Source organism: Oncorhynchus keta, chromosome 1 (assembly GCF_023373465.1).
Source record: "Oncorhynchus keta strain PuntledgeMale-10-30-2019 chromosome 1, Oket_V2, whole genome shotgun sequence".
NCBI lineage: Eukaryota > Metazoa > Chordata > Actinopteri > Salmoniformes > Salmonidae > Oncorhynchus > Oncorhynchus keta.
In genome coordinates, this window is record NC_068421.1 from 52884150 (window position 1) to 52901456 (window position 17307).

General features: G+C 44.9%; 1 protein-coding gene across 1 annotated transcript in view; it reads left to right on the top strand.

The window, feature by feature from the left end:
* frem1b (Fras1 related extracellular matrix 1b) overlaps nt 1-17307 on the top strand; it is a 52530-nt gene that overhangs the window by 13672 nt on the left and 21551 nt on the right. The window contains exons 17-22 of the mRNA XM_052527427.1: nt 616-868; nt 3123-3317; nt 8051-8236; nt 9520-9716; nt 10082-10307; nt 15700-15844. Of these exons, the coding sequence (XP_052383387.1) occupies nt 616-868; nt 3123-3317; nt 8051-8236; nt 9520-9716; nt 10082-10307; nt 15700-15844 (1202 nt within the window). The remainder of the gene's footprint in view (nt 1-615; nt 869-3122; nt 3318-8050; nt 8237-9519; nt 9717-10081; nt 10308-15699; nt 15845-17307) is intronic.

The following is a 17307-nucleotide window of genomic DNA, read 5'->3' on the forward strand; positions in this document are numbered from 1 at the left end:
GGAGCCAATTTCAGGACAATGACCCAGGACAATGACCCCAAAGCACAGCTCCAATGACCCAAAGCAATGACCCAAAGCACAGCTCCAAACTATGCAATAACTATTTAGAGAAGAAGCAGTCAGCTGGTATTCTGTCTGTAATGGAGTGTCCAGCACAGTCACCGGATCTCAACCCTATTGAGCTGTTGAGGGAGTAGCTTGACCGTATGGTATGTAAGAAGTGCCCATCAAGCCAATCCAACTTGTGGGAGGTGCTTCAGGAAACATGTTGTGAAATCTATTCAGATTACTTCAACAAATTGACAACTAGAATGCCAAAGGTCTGCAAGGCTGTAATTGCTGCAAATGGAGGATTCTTTGACGAAAGCACATTTTGAAGGACACAATTATTATTTCAATTTAACATCATTATTTATAACCTTGTTAACGTTTGGACTATATTTATTATTCATTTTGCAACTCATTTCATGTATGTTATCATGGATAACAAGGACATTTCTAAGTGACCCCAAACTTTTGAACGAAAAGGGGAAAATGTAAGGGAAATGTAGAAAGTGTGAATGCCATCTTTCTCTCGCTCCATTGTGGCCTTCTCCCCACCCTCCCCCTACACAGATCCTACCAGTGAATGACGAGCCCCCCCAACTAGGACCAGGGCTGCTTGAGGGGCTGACCTGTGAGGAAGGGGGCCTGGTTCAGGTCACTGCTGAGTACCTGTTTGCCACGGACGCAGACAGTGATGATGCCAGGCTAATCTACATGCTGGCCCGGACCCCTGCCAGGGGGGAGTTGCAGAGAGGGGGGGTTACTGTGGACAAGTTCTCCCAACAGGACGTCCTGCAGGGACTCATCTACTACATACACACAGGTGAGGATTAGCTTGATCCCAGATCTGTTTTTGCTGTTTCGCCATTGACCTACGGACAATGACCATAGGAGTCGACAAGACAGCACAAACAGATATGGGGCCAGGCTAGGTGTGGATCATTGGGGAAAGGAATTGTTAAAAATTCAGATGTTTTTATCCATGAGCACAATCCATAGGTAGCCTGATTTGATCATAGCATTTAGTCTGGTTTAACCAGAAGGCATATGTAATTGCCATGGGACTCCGCTCAATTAACCTAGTGCCTTCCAACAGAAGAGAAAGAGTTTGAGAGTCAACTCAACTTTTGACTCCTAGAGGTTAGAGAGGCGAGCCAGCAACCAGAGGGTTGCCAGTTCGAATCCCGGGTCTGACAAGACAAATCTGGTGGGAAGTGAGCTAGCAGTTGGAGGGTTGCTGGTATCAAATCTTAGCACTTAATCCCCCACAACAACTGCTCCACGGGTGCCCAGTGGCCCCCGGCTCCAACCTGCAGTTGAACAGTACAGTTGAAGTCGGAAGTTTACATACACCTTAGCCAAATACATTTAAACTCAGTTTTTCACAATTCCTGACATTTAATCCTAGAAAAAAATCCCTGTCTTAGGTCAGTTAGGATCACCACTTTATTTCAAGAATGTGAAATGTCAGAATAATAATAGAGATAATTATTTATTTCAGCTTTTATTTCTTTCATCACATTTCCAGTGGGTCAGAAGTTTACATACACTCAATTAGTATTTGGTAGCATCGCCATTAAATTGTTTAACTTGGGTAAAATGTTTCGGGTAGCCTTCCACAAGCTTCCCACAATAAGTTGGGTGAATTTTGGCCCATTCCTCCTGACAGAGCTGGTGTAACTGAGCCAGGTTTGTAGGCCTCCTTGCTCGCACACGCCTTTTCAGTTCTGCCCACACGTTTTCTATAGGATTGACCTTGACTTTGTTGTCCTTAAGCCATTTTGCCACAACTTTGGAAGTATGCTCGGGGTCATTGTCCATTTGGAAGACCCATTTGGGACCAAGCTTTAACTTCCTGACTGATGTCTTGAGATGTTGGTTCAATATATCCACATAATTTTCCTTCCTCATGTTGCCATCTATTTTGTGAAGTGCACCAGTCCCTCCTGCAGCAAAGCACCCCCACAACATAATGCTGCCACCCCCGTGCTTCACGGTTGGGATGGTGTTCTTGGCTTGCAAGCCTCCCCCTTTTTCCTCCAAACATAACGATGGTCATTAGGGGCAAACAGTTGTATTTTTGTTTCATCAGACCTTTTTTATGACATTTTTTATGAAGGGTTTGGAGCAGTGGCTTCTTCCTTGCTGAGCGGCCTTTCAGGTTATGTCGATATTGGACTCGTTTTACTGTGGATATAGATTATTTTGTACCTGTTTCCTCGAGCATCTTCACAAGGGCCTTTGCTGTTGTTCTGGGATTGATTTGCACTTTTTGCGCCAAAGTATGTTCATCTCTAGGAGACAGAACACGTCTCCTGCCTGAGAGGTATGATGGCTGCGTGGTCCCATGGTGTTTATACGTATGTACTATTGTTTGTACTGATGAACGTGGTACCTTCAGGTGTTAGGGAATTGCTCCCAAGGATGAACCAGACTTGTGGAGGTCTACAATTGTTTCCTGAGGTCTTGGCTGATTTCTTTTGATTTTCCCATGATATCAAGCAAAGTGGCACTGAGTTTGAAGGTAGGCCTTGAAATCCATCCACAGGTACACCTCCAATTGACTCAAATGATGTCAATTAGCCTATCAGAAGCTTCTAAAGCCATGTCATCATTTTCTGGAATTTTCCAAGCTGCTTAAAGGCACAGTCAACTTAGTGTCTGTAAACGTCTGACCTACTGGAATTATGATACAGTTAATTATAAGTGAATTTATCTGTCTGTAAACAATTGTTGAAAAATGACTTGTGTAATACACAAAGTAGATGTCCTAACCAACTTGCCAAAACTATAGTTTGTTAACAAGAAATTTGTGGAGTGGTTGAAAAACAAGTTTTAATGACTCCGACCTAAGTGTATGTAAACTTCCGACTTCAACTGGATGTGTGTCTTTGTCATTTAGCAGACGCTCTTATCCAGAGCGACTTACAAATAAAGTGGAAGTAACATTTTGGTTGGACCTTGTGTACAATTGACAACTAAAGTGATCTTAATCATCCCCGTCATGGGTCTCTCAACCAGTAACCAGTGAACACACTGTTACATACTTTAACTTCCTGTTTTCCTCTGACTAATAGGGGGCGAGATTGGAGCCAGTCCCGTGTCTGACTCGGTCACTCTCATCGTGTCGGACGGAGAAGCAGGGGGCATGGACAGCTGTTGCCATGGAGATGCCCTGCCACCACCCGTACCTCTCCACGGGACACTTCCTGTTTACGACCTCAACGTGACGGTGCTTCCTGTCAACAACAAGGCCCCAGTCATCACCATGGGTAACCCACTTTCACTTCAATGTCAGAAAGGGACAATATGGCTTCAAATGGATACATATATAGAGACATACAGTGCATTCGGAAAGTATTCAGACCCCTTCCCTTTTTCCAGATTTTGTTATGTTACAGCCTTATTCTAAAATGGATTGAATTAAAAATGTTACTCATCAATCTATACACATTACCCCATAATGACAAAGCAAAAATAAGTTAATAGAAAAAAGGAAATACCTTTTTTATATAAGTATTCAGACCCTTTCCTATGAGTCTCGAAATTGAGCTCAGGTGCATCCTGTTTCCATTGATCACCCATTAGATGTTTCTACAACTTGATTGGAGTACAGTTGTGGTGAATTCAATTGTTTGGGCATGATTTGGAAAGGCACACACCTGTTTATATAAGGTCCTACAGTTGACAGTGCACGTCAAAAACCAAGCCATGAGGTCAAATTAATTGTCCATAGTGCTCCAAGACAGGATAGTGTCGAGGCACAGATCTGGGAAAGGGAACCAAAAAATGTCTGCATCATTGAAGGTCCCCAAGAACACAGTGGCCTCCATCATTCTTAAATTAAAGAAGTTTGGAACCACCAAGACTCTTCCTAGAGCTGCCCGCCAGAGCACTCAAGACCTCAGACTGGGGCGAAGGTTCACCTTCCAACAGGACAACGACCCGGAGCACACAGCTAAGACAATGCAGCAGTGGCTTCAAGACTAGTCTCTGAATGTCTTGAGTGTCCCAGCCAGAGCCCAGACTTGACCCCGATCGAACGTCTCTGGAGTGACCTGAAAATAGCTGTGCAGCGATGTTCCCCATCCAATCTGACAGAGTTTGAGAGGATCTGTAGAGAAGAATGGGAGAAACTCCCCAAATACAGGTGTGCCAAGCTTGTAGCGTCATACCCAAGAAGACTTGAGGATGAAATCGCTGCCAAAGGTGCTTCAACAAATTACTGAGAAAAGGGTCTGAATACTTATGTAAATTATATATTTCAGTTTTTTTTATGCGTTTGCTACAATTTCTAAAAACCTGTTTTTGCTTTGTCAGTATGGGGTATCGTGTGTAGATTGAGGGGAATTTAATCAATTTTAGAACAAGGCTGCAACGTAACAAGATGTGGAAAAAGTCAAGGTCCTGAATACTTTCCGCATGCACAAGATGTGTGTGTTTCTTTAAAAAAAAGAAACGTCCTCTCAATGTCAACTGCGTTTATTTTCAGCAAACTTAACATGTGTAAATATTTGTATGAACATAACAAGATTCAACAACTGAGACATTTACTGAACAAGTTCCTCAGACATGTGACTAACAGAAATGGAATAATGTGTCCCTGAACAAAGGAGGGGTCAAAATCAATAGTAACAATCAGTATCTGTTGTGGCCACCAGCTGCATTAAGTACTGCAGTGCATCTCCTCCTCGTGGACTGCATCAGATCTGCCAGTTCTTGCTGTGAGATGTTACCCCACTCTTCCACCAAGGCATCTGCAAGTTCCCGGACATTGAGATTGCCTGCAATGACAACAAGCTCAGTCCGATGATGCTGTGACACACCGCCCCAGACCATGATGGATCCTCCACCTCCAAATCGATCCCGCTCCAGAGTACAGGCCTCAGTGTAACGCTCATTCCTTCAACGATAAACGCGAATCCGACCATCACCCTGGTGAGACAAAACCGTGACTCCTCAGTGAAGAGCACTTTTTGCCAGTCCTGTCATAGGTGATATTGTTGCCGGTGATGTCTGGTGAGGACCTGCCTTCCAACAGGCCAACAAGTCCTTAGTCCAGCCTCTCTTAGCCTATTGTGGACAGTCTGATCACTGATGGAGGGATTGTGCGTTCCTGGTATAACTTGGGCAGTTGTTGTTGCCATCCTATACCTGTCCCGCAGTTGTGATGTTCGGATGTACCGATCCTGTGCAGGTGTTGTTACACGTGGTCTGCCACTGCGAGGACGATCAGCTGTCCATCCTGTCTCCCTGTAGGCATCTCACAGTACGGACATTGCAATTTATTGCCCTGGCCACATCTGCAGTCCTCATACCTCCTTGCAGCATGCTAAGGCACGTTCATGCAGATGAGCAGGGACCCTGGGCGTCTTTCTTTTGGTGTTTTTCAGGGTCAGTAGAAAGACCTCTTTAGTGACCCACGTTTTCAGAACTGTGACCTTAATTGCCTACCGTCTGTAAGCTGTTAGTGTCTTAACGACCGTTCCACAGGTGCATGTTCATTAATTGTTTATGGTTCATTGAACAAGCATGGGGAACAGTGTTAAAACCCTTTTCAATGAAGATCTGTGAAGTTATTTAGATTTTTACGAATTAGCTTTGAAAGACAGGGTCCTGCAAAAGGGCCGTTTCTTTTTTTGCTGAGTTTATATAGATACACACTCTATATCGAGAGAAACATATGAGCCATATATACCTATATAGAGAGAGACATATAAAGCTGTATATAAAGACATTTTAAACAGAGCCATTTATAGGAACATAGAGGGAGACATATTTAGACACACACATATATTTCTCTCGATCAGGGTTGTCAAACTAATTCTACCCTCCGGGCCACATTGGGTCTTCAACGAGGTCCTGAAGTCGGCTATGTTTCCTCGCCATCAAAATATACAAAAATACGGTCTATCCATCGTTTTCTGAATTTTCGATTCTCCCTGACTGCTGGCTTTAATTTTGGTGGTTATTAGAGAGCTAGAGGCCACAAGAAACTGCATAAATGTAGGTTCATTATTGTTCACCACAGTTTTAATTTGTTTTCAGTAATTTTTAAGTATATGAAGTCCCCCCTCCCCAAAAGAAAAGGTGCTAACAAGGGAATACCAGAGACACCTCATCTTTCTTTGTCTTGTCCGCTCTATGGGGAGTTGGGTGCATCGAACAAGACAAGATTCCCCATCACCTCAGTTCCATTGTTGTGTAAAGGTTTAACTACTTTGTGATAATCACAATCCCCTTAATGCCGGTAAACACACGCTCAGTCATTTCCCAGCCTGCCCTCTGCTTTGAAGCGGGGAGCTCGGTGGCAGGTGGTAGAACGCATTGCGCTAGCGAGAATCTCTTAATCAGGCGAGCACACACTGTACTGGGAGAGGCAGCAGGGCGAGCATTGTGTCCCCACACACACACACACACACACACACATGGATTCCTGGGGACGGCGAGGGAACGTCTCTCGCTAGAGCCCGAGCCAAGAAGAGGGATTGGACCGTAAAGCCCCCTGTGTGTGACCGGCAACTTTGTGGTTATCAATAGGGAACAGTGACCACTGGGAGAGAATGAGAGGACTAAGAAGGGTGTTAGGAGATGGGGAGAAGAGACTGAGGGTGGCTGTTGTGATCATGGGTTGTGTGTGTGTGTGTGTGTGTGTGTGTGTGTGTGTGTGTGTGTGTGTGTGTGTGTGTGTGTGTGTGTGTGTGTGTGTGTGTGTGTGTGTGTGTGTGTGTGTGTGTGTGTGTGTGTGTGTGTGTGTGTGTGTGCTTGGTAGTGTGTTTCTTTGTGTGTGTATGTGTGTGCGCGTGTTCATGCATTTGTAGGTAAAAAGGGGTTTGTTAGGGCATTTAATGGAAATCCCTTGCTGGGTGTTGTCATGAATTACTGCATGGTGTTGTGGTGTGTTATTGCGTGCAGAGGGCACACACACAGCTGGTTGGGATTATTCCTCTGCTGTGTTGGGGAGGGGAGCTATAACGTTAGCGAACTGGTGGGCGCCGAGCAGACACCAATTCCCCACGAGGGCCACCGGACAATGAAGGCCTCAGTAAACAAAAGACAGAAAGGAGCATCCCTTGCTCACAAAAGAAAACACGTTTAGGCCTCCCCTCTTGCTGCCAAGATGATCTATCCCGGCCCACTATACCCCATCTCCAACACCATCAGCTAATTTGCTAATCCCAGCCAAGAAAAAAAATGAATATTTATTCTCAATCTTCACCGCTGCATAGCAGGCCCACAAAATCCGGAGTAGTTTGCAGGGGAAATGTAGTGGTCTAATTAATTTGCATTGAATAAAGAGACCGCATCAGAGAATTAGCGGAGCGAAACAAAGAGGAATCCGGCTTTGCCTCTTTCCCTGTTTGGTGGACAATGTTTTTTTGTTTTTTTTTATCACCTGTTTCCCAGACATTTGGTCATTAACTACACACACACACACCTCATCCCCCCCTTGGATCAGGGTGGATCCTGATTCAAGCATTCATCCCACCAGTGCCCATTCTCCATTCATTATTTATCAGCGCTGTAAATGGGTGCAGACTCCAGCGAGCAGGGGCATGATGGCTTTATCAGCAACCAGGTGGCAGCGTGCTGGCCGAGTGCCGAGTGCCGAGTGCCGAGAGAGAGAGAGAGAGAGAGAGAGAGAGAGAGAGAGAGAGAGAGAGAGAGAGAGAGAGAGAGAGAGAGAGAGAAATGGGGAGAGAGAGAGAGCGATAGAAAGAGAGGGGGAGAGAGAGTGTGAGAGAGGAGAGGGAGAGAGAGAGAGAGAGAGAGAGAGAGAGAGAGAGAGAGAGAGAGAGAGAGAGGGAAGATTGGGATATGTTTAGGGATGGATGGATAAATTTACATTTACTGTTTTTCTCTATCATGTCTCTTAAGCTTCTGAAACCATTACTAAAAATGTGAGAGAATTGCGAGAGAGAATTTCATGGCAATTATTTCATGTGCAATTATTTAATGTCATCATTTCATGTGTCTTTCACTGTCATTTCGCTGTGTATGTCAGGTGACATGTTTGTGGTGGACGAGGGCTCCTCAGCCTGTCTATGTGGGGGAGTGCTGGGGGCCGAGGACCCCGATACGTACCCTGAAGAGCTCCTCTTCCTCCTGGAAAACCCACCCCTACAGGGCTTCCTGGAGAACACCCTGCCCTCACCAGGCTTCGAGAAGAGCAACGCAGGCCTCCGAGTGGGTCAGTGGCACACAGATCCTTAAGAGTGATAGCCAAATGTATATTTGGGTGGAAGTCCCCAGACCTGTGTCTTGAAGGCCCATAGTGACAGAATCAACAATAATCTGTTGTTCTCTTCTACCACCTCCTGCAGTTAGCAAAATGATCATCGTCCAAATTCATGAACGTTAACAGCGGTACTGATGTTAGCAGAGCTGCATTGCAAGCAGACAATTCCTCAAAAACACTTCAAACTAAGTTCCTTAGTTGGCGCAGGGATTATTTAAGCATGAACTATTTCCACACGTACAGTAGTCTCAAAGCCGCAACTGTTTCTGTTTGCTGTAACATGGACAATAAATGTATATTGTATTGCATTGTATTCCATTGGGCACTCGAGCTTGATTTACCAGCGTTCAACGTACTCACCAGAGGCTTGATGGAACTACCAGAGCATTGGAATATTACTGCAAAAAGAATGACATTCTCGCGGGCAAGAAAACATGGACGGGGACTTTGCGAAGCATAGACGCTAGCAAACAGTTTGAAGTGTTTATGAGGAAGTTTTGGCTTGCAATATTGCTTTGCTAACGTCGGTACCGCTAATACATGAATGAATGAAGAAGTAAACAATGGATTATCGTGGTTTCTGTCAATATAGGTATTCAGACACAACTCGAGGTAAGGGGGATTCCTCCCAAATATAGATTTAGCATAAACTATCCCTTTAAGCTCTTTAGTCAAAAGGTTAGCCATGGTTAGTTCAAAGTTAGCCACGGTTAGTTCAAAGTTAGCCACGGTTAGTTCAAAGTTAGCCATGGTTAGTTCAAAGTTAGCCACGGTTAGTTCAAAGTTATCCATGGTTAGTTCAAAGTTATCCACGGTTAGTTCAAAGTTATACATGGTTAGTTCCAAGTTGGCCATTAGTTATCTTGCCGATATCTACCGACACAAACTATTATGACTGTTTTAAAAAAAAAGGTGTTTTAATTCATCCGGTTCGAAGGGCAAGTAATTCAATATACGGCTCAAAAGACCAATAAGCTTTTTTAACACGTTATATCATGCTTATCTGGCAGTGAAGCTTTGTGAAAAATGCGTTGTTACCACATTTGAATGACGTGAATAAGGTACCGCCTAGGCCCACTCTTCTCCCGTACGCTGCTGTTGTGTTCCGTGCCCTCAGTCTCAGACGGTATGGACCATTCACACAGTGAACTCGAAGTCGACAATGAGTACAATGAGAAAATATTCATTTCTACTCATACCCTGCTGTGTTGTCGTGGTTGTGGTGGTGTGTTCAGTGTCATTCAGCCTGCTCCACCTCAGAGCGGGTTACATCAACTACGTCCAGGCAGAGCACCAGGGGACTGAGCCCACCGTGGACCAGCTGGTGATCAGTGTGAGCGACGGGAGGCACAAGTCTCCCCCCATCCCCTTCTACATCGTCATTCACCCCACCAACGACGAGACTCCCTCTCTGGCGCTTAGCAACTTCACTGTAAGTTGCCTCACGTCCACCCATCTAATGCTTTTAAGTCTTTGGCCGTGTTTAATAAAGTATTCTGGAGAAATGCACCCTGCTGTCGTCCCCCACTGCTCTGACATGACTTGACGGGTCTAAAGCTATGGAGTTGAATCTTTGCTTTTGCATATCCAACCGTGTCAGACCAGGGGTTACTTCAAGGGAGGGAGAGGAAGGAGGCATTTCACAGTGTTCACGCATGTCCATGGTCTACGACGTCGCCTTCCCTCTTTTCCTACGATGCCTCCTCCATCTCCTCATGCCATACCTGCTTCATTTCCTTTCTTTCTTTCCCTTCGGACTCATCCTCCTCTTCCTTCATCCCTCTTTTTCCCCACCAGGTGATGGAGGGAGGGATAAAGGAGCTGAGTCCGGCCATTTTGAACGCGTTGGACTTGGACGCCCCGGTGGACATTTTGACCTTCACAGTATTGGTTCCCCCAGCCCACGGGACCCTGCTGAACGGGATCTATGGAACGGAGTTGAGCCGCTATAAGAACATGGGCCCCAAGCTACTTCTGCAGAGCCTGATGGTACACACCTTCACCATGGAGGAGCTCAAACAAGGTGAGACACTTGATTTTGATGTACAGTGGGTCAAAAAAGTATTTAGTCAGCCACCAAATGTGCAGGTTCTTCCATTAAAAAGATGAGAGAGGCTTGTAATTTTCATCACAGATGCACTTCAACTATGACAGACAAAATGAGGAAAGAAATCCAGAAAATCACATTGTAGGAATTTTATTGAATTTATTTGCAAATTATGGTGGAAAATAAGTATTTGGTCACCTACAAACAAGCAAGATTTATGGCTCTCACAGACCTGTATCTTCTTCTTTAGGAGGCTCCTCTGTTCTCCACTCATTACCTGTATTAATGGCACCTGTTTGAACTTGTTATCAGTATAAAAGACACCTGTCCACAACCTCAAACAGTCACACTCCAAACTCCACTATGGCTGTCAAAGCTGTCAAAAAACTAAATTGTAGACCTGCACCAGGCTGGGAAGACTGAATCTGCAATAGGTAAGCAGCTTGGTTTGAAGAAATCAACTGTGGGAGCAATTATTAGGAAATGGAAGACATACAAGACCACTGATAACCTCCCTCGATCTGGGGCTCCACGCAAGATCTCACCCCGTGGGGTCAAAATGATGACAAGAACGGTGAGCAAAAATCCCAGAACTACACGCGGGGACCTAGTAAATGACCTGCAGAGAGCTGGGACCAAAGTAACAAAGCCTACCATCAGTAACACACTACGCCGCCAGGGACTCAAATCCTGCAGTGCCAGACGTGTCCCCCTGCTTAAGCCAGTACATGACAAGGCCCGTCTGAAGTTTGCTAGAGAGCATTTGGATGATCCAGAAGAAGATTGGGAGAATGTCATATGGTCAGATGAAACCAAAATATAACTTTTTGGTAAAAACTCAACTCGTCATGTTTGGAGGACAAAGAACATCATAGGGGGTAGGAACATCATGCTTTGGGGCTGTTTTTCATGGCTGGGTCTTTCAGCATGACAATGATCCCAAACACACCGCCCGGGCAACGAAGGAGTGGCTTCGTAAGAAGCATTTCAAGGTCCTGGAGTGGCCTAGCCAGTCTCCAGATCTCAACCCCATAGAAAATCTTTGGAGGGAGTTGAAAGTCCATGTTGCCCAGCAACAGCCCCAAAACATCACAGCTCTAGAGGAGATCTGCATGGACGAATGGGCCAAAATACCAGCAACAGTTTTTGAAAACCTTGTGAAGACTTACAGAAAACGTTTGACCTCTGTCATTGCCAACAAAGGGTATATAACAGAGTATTGAGATGAACTTTTGTTATTGACCAAATACTTATTTTCCACCATAATTGGCAAATAAACTAATTTTCTGTATTTTTTTTCTCATTTTGTCTGTCATAGTTGAAGTGTACCTATGTTGAAAATTACAGGCCTCTCTCATCTTTTTAAGTGGGAGAACTTGCACAATTGGTGGCTGACTAAATACTTTTTTGCCCCACTGTATATGTCTGAAGCAACACTATAATCCAAAAAGTATTTGCCTTTCGGGGACCAACAATGATTTAAACATAATTTATTTGAATAATCGTGTACAGTTTATGGTCGAAATATTTCAATAAAATATACAGGAGCGTATGGCTTACTGTAGGCCTGTCTTTTGTTTCATGCACCTGGAATAATTGTTGTGCACGTTGTTAAGTGCATGTTATTGAACTATAGTAGGGCAGCAGTTGCCTTCATGTATCACTGTGTCTTCGTTCGGTTTAGTGCCATATGTTTACTAGTGTCGTTTGTTAGTCTATGCCTTTCTGAGTTTGAGGTTGTTGGGTTGTTATTCGGGGGGGTACAGGCATTACATCCAACTACAAGGCCAGCCTGCCCCTTCCTCCCCCTCCGCTCCCCCAGCCTGGGCTGTGCCTTCCTTCCAGAGGGCTGTGCGTTGTGTTGTCGTCGTTGTCGGGGGTCAGGCCCCTGCTGAACAGATGCTCAGACAGAGGTCGCAGAGCGCCCGTGGTGCTGCTGCTGCCTCCGCTGCACACTGTCCTTCCAACTGCTCTCTCTCTCTCTCTCTCTGCTGCTGCTGCTGCTGCCTGCACAATTACCTCACAGCCACTGTGCACTCTGTTCAGTCACTGAGCACACACACATACATGCACACACACATGCAAGTGCGTACACACACGTACACAAGCATGCACGTGCACATACACACACGCACATTCCTTGTAAGCAGCAGACCCATGGAAAAATACAGGACCAGTCAAAATTTTGGACACCTATTCATTCAAAGATTTTTCTTTTTTAAAACTATTTTCTACATTGTAGAATAATAGCAAATACATCAACACTCTGAAATAACACATGTTTAACACCAAAAAAGTGTTGAGTAAATCAAAATATACGTTATATTTTAGATTCTTCAAAGTAGCCACCCTTTACCTTGATAACAGCTTTGCACACTCTTGGCATTCTCTAAACCAGCTTCACCTGGAATGCTTTCCCAACCGTCTTGAAGGAGTTCCCACGTATGCCGGGCACTTGTTGGCTGCTTTTCCTTAACTCTGCGGTCCAACTCATCCCAAACTATCTCAATTGGGTTGAGGTCGAGTGATTGTGGAGGCCAGGTAATCTGATGCATCACTCCCATCACTCTCCTTCTTGGGAAAATAGGCCTTACACAGCCTGGAGGTATGTTTTGGATCATTATCCTGTAGAAAAATAAATGATAGTCCCACTAAGCGCAACCAGATGGGATGGCGTATTGCTGCAGAATGCTGTGGTAGCCATGCAGGTTAAGTGTACCTTGAATTCTAAATAAATCACAGACAGTGTCACCAGAAAAGCACCCCCACACCATCACACCTCCTCCTCCATGCTTCACGGTGGGAGCCACACATGCGGAGATCATCCGTTCACCTACTCTGTGTCTAACAAAGACACACCACTGTTGGAACCAAAAATCTAAAATTTGGACTAATCAGACCAAAGGACAGATTTCCACCGGTCTAATGTCTATTGCTCGTGTTTCTTGGCCCAAGCAATTCTCTTCTTCTTCTTTTTGGTGTCCTTTAGTATTGGTTTCTTTGCAGCAATTCAACCATGAAGGCCTGATTCACGGTCTCCTCTGGACAGTCACTGTTGAGATCTGTCTGTTACTTGAACTCTGAAGCATTTATTTGGGCTGCTATCTGAGGCTGGTAACTCTAATGAACTTATCCTCTGCAACAGAGGTAACTCTGCATCTTTCTTTCCTGTGGCAGTCCACATGAGAGCCAGTTTCATCGTCCTTAAGATGTTCCATACTGACTGACATTCATGTCTTAAAGTAATGATGGACTGTTATTTCTCTTTGCTTATTTAAGCTGTTCTTGCCATAATATGGACTTGGTCTTTCACCGAAAAGAGCTATCTTCTGTATACCACCCCTAACGAGTCACAACACAACTGATTGGCTCAAACGCATTAAGAAGGGAAGAAATTCCACAAATGTACTTTCAACAAGGCACGCCTGTTAACCTGTTAATTGAAACGCATTCCAGTTGACTAACTCATGCTGGTTGAGAGAATACCAAGAGTGTGCAAAGCTGTCATCAAGGCAAAGGGTGGCTACTTTGAAGAATCTCAAATATAATATACACTTTGATTTAACACTCTTTTGGTTACTACATGATTCCATGTGTGTTATTTCATAGTGTTGATGTCTTCACTATTATTCTGCAATAGTACAAATAAAGAAGAACTCTTGAATGAGTAGGTGTGTCCAACCTTTTGACGTGTACTGTACATGTAAGCAAAGTACCAGTTCCAACTCATATACAGCTCCCTACAAGCAGTACCGACAAGCACCAGTCAACTGAGGAGCCCCAGCCCAGAGAGAGAAGGACAAACACTCTGGGCCACAGAGACAGACACATGCAGCTAGGGCCACAGAGCCCTTAACACCCTAGCCTCCCTAAACCTAGCACGCTCAGATGAGTCCTCATCCTGAACACACGTCAACAACACCAGATCCCCTCCCTCCCCCTGCAGCCTGGCATGGAACAATGGGCCAGGCGAGCAGGAGAGACCTGTCAGAGCCATCCACCAGGGCACCGCAAACAAGGAAGTGGGCGTCTGCCAAAAAGCCACATTACTTCTGCCTATGCGGCCTTTATGGACTGCGACCTGTGCCAACGCACTGATTCAAAAAAAGTCCTGATCTAAGGAGAAATAGAGGAAAAACAGGAGGAGGAGGACAGAGGAGGACCTATTCAAGGATGTAACCTGATTCCCAGTCACTCATTCGACTGGAGGACACAGGGAGATTAAACATACTCCCGCACCCGCCACATGTGCTGTACAGGTTGTGTGTGTTGACCCCTGAGTCCATACCCCCCCACCCTCACCACCCCCCTTCTGTCCCAATCCTCCACCTCCCCCATCCCCAACTTCCCTTCTCTCCCTCCCACCATTCCTCTGCAGCAGAGGTAACTCTGGGTCTTCCTTTCATGTGGCGGTCCACATGAGAGCCTGTTTCATCATAGCACTTGATGGTTTTTGTGACTGCACTTGAAGAAACTTTCAAAGTTCTTAAGATGTTCCGTATTGACTGACATTCATGTCTTAAAGTAATGATGGACTGTCATATCTCTTTGCTTATTTAAGCTGTTCTTGCCTTAATATGGTCTTGGTCTTTCACCAAATAGGGCTATCCTCTGTATAACACCCCTAACTTGTCACAACTGAACTGAGTGGCTCAAACACATTAAGAATGAAAGAAATTCCACAAATTCACTTTTATCAAGGCGCACCTGTTTATTGAAATGCATTCCAGGTGACTACCTCATGAAGCTGGTTGAGAGAATGCCAAGAGTGTATAAAGCTGTCAAAGGCAAAGGGTGGCTACTTGAAGAATCTCAAATTTAAAATATATTTAAACATTTTTAACACTTTTTTGGTTACTACATGATTCCATGTGTTATTTTATAGTTTTGATGTCTTCATTACTATTCTACAATGTAGAAAATAATAAAGATAAAGAAGAACCCTTGAATGAGTAGGTGTGTCCAAACTTTTGATTGGTTCTGTAGGTGAGCAAGGCTTTAGCTCAATCTGTTTGGTTTCGCTTCTTCAAAGACCGCAGCAATAGTGAAAATTACCCGTGTGTTTGTGCGATGAGCCCAATTTGATACTGTTGAAAAAACTAGTGGAATATGTGATGCGCTGAGAGCACTCCTTTTTCGCAACAACATATTACAGTTCTTGGAAAAGCCAGTGTCTCATGTCGACCACATTTAAGTTTTTAGTAGAAATGCTTCAATGTCTCTACCCTGAAAACACACATTTACACACGTTGCTACTCTATTTACACCGTGACCGAACACCCCAGCCCAAAACCCAACCAAACTGTCCTCCTGGTCACCGTTCTCCCATCCTCTCCCTGACTCTTCCCCTCTTGGCCCCTATCTGCAGGAATGAGGATCATGTACATGCACGATGACACGGAAACCCTGAAGGACTCGTTCACTGTGCAACTGACAGATGGCCGCCACACAATCCAGGGGACCGCTCACCTCCGTGTCCTACCAGTCAACGATGAAAAGCCCCGGCTGCTAAAGTAAGGATAAGAAGAACGCCCTGGGAGGAACACTCGGAGCCAAGAAGGGGATCAGGGAGGGTTGGGAAGGGGTGGAACGAATGGTGGGAGAGAGAGAAGGGAAGTTGGGGATGGGGGAGGTGGAGGATTGGGACAGAAGGGGGGTGGTGAGGGTGGGGGGGTATGGACTCAGGGGTCAACACACACAACCTGTACAGCACATGTGGCGGGTGCGGGAGTATGTTTAATCTCCCTGTGTCCTCCAGTCGAATGAGTGACTGGGAATCAGGTTACATCCTTGAATAGGTCCTCCTCTGTCCTCCTCCTCCTGTTTTTCCTCTATTTCTCCTTAGATCAGGACTTTTTTTGAATCAGTGCGTTGGCACAGGTCGCAGTCCATAAAGGCCGCATAGGCAGAAGTAATGTGGCTTTTTGGCAGACGCCCACTTCCTTGTTTGCGGTGCCCTGGTGGATGGCTCTGACAGGTCTCTCCTGCTCGCCTGGCCCATTGTTCCATGCCAGGCTGCAGGGGGAGGGAGGGGATCTGGTGTTGTTGATGTGTGTTCAGGATCAGGACTCATCTGAGCGTGCTAGGTTTAGGGAGGCTAGGGTGTTAAGGGCTCTGTGGCCCTAGCTGCATGTGTCTGTCTCTGTGGCCCACAGTGTTTGTCCTTCTCTCTCTGGGATGGGGCTCCTCAGTTGACTGGTGCTTGTCGGTACTGCTTGTAGGGAGCTGTATATGAGTTGGAACTGGTACTTTGCTTACATGTACAGTACACGTCAAAAGGTTGGACACACCTACTCATTCAAGGGTTCTTCTTTATTTGTACTATTGCAGAATAATAGTGAAGACATCAACACTATGAAATAACACACATGGAATCATGTAGTAACCAAAAGAGTGTTAAATCAAAATGTATCTTATTGTTGAGATTCTTCAAAGTAAATGATGACAGCTTTGACACTCTTGGTATTATCTCAACCAGCTTCATGAGTTAGTCAACTGGAATGCATTTCAATTAACAGGTGTGCCTTGTTAAAATTTAATTTGTGGAATGTATTTTCTTCTTAATGCGTTTGAGCCAAGCAGTTGTGTTGTGACAAGTTAGGGGTGGTATACAGAAGACAGCCCTATTTGGTAAAAGACCAAGTCGATGTTATGGCAAGAACAGCTCAAATAAGAAAAGAGAAACGACAGTCCATCATTACTTTAAGACACGAAGGTCAGTCAATGCGGAACATTTCAAGAACTGTGAAAGTTTCTTCAAGTGCTATGATGAAACTATCTCTCATGATGACCGCCACATGAAAAAGAAGACCTGCAGAGGAAAAGTTCATTAGAGTTACCAGCCTCAGAAATTGCAGCCCAAATAAATGCTTCACAGAGTTCAAGTAACAGACACATTTCAATATTACTAAAGGACACCAATAATAAGAAGAGACCTGATTGGACCAAGAAACACAAGTAATGGACATTAGACCGT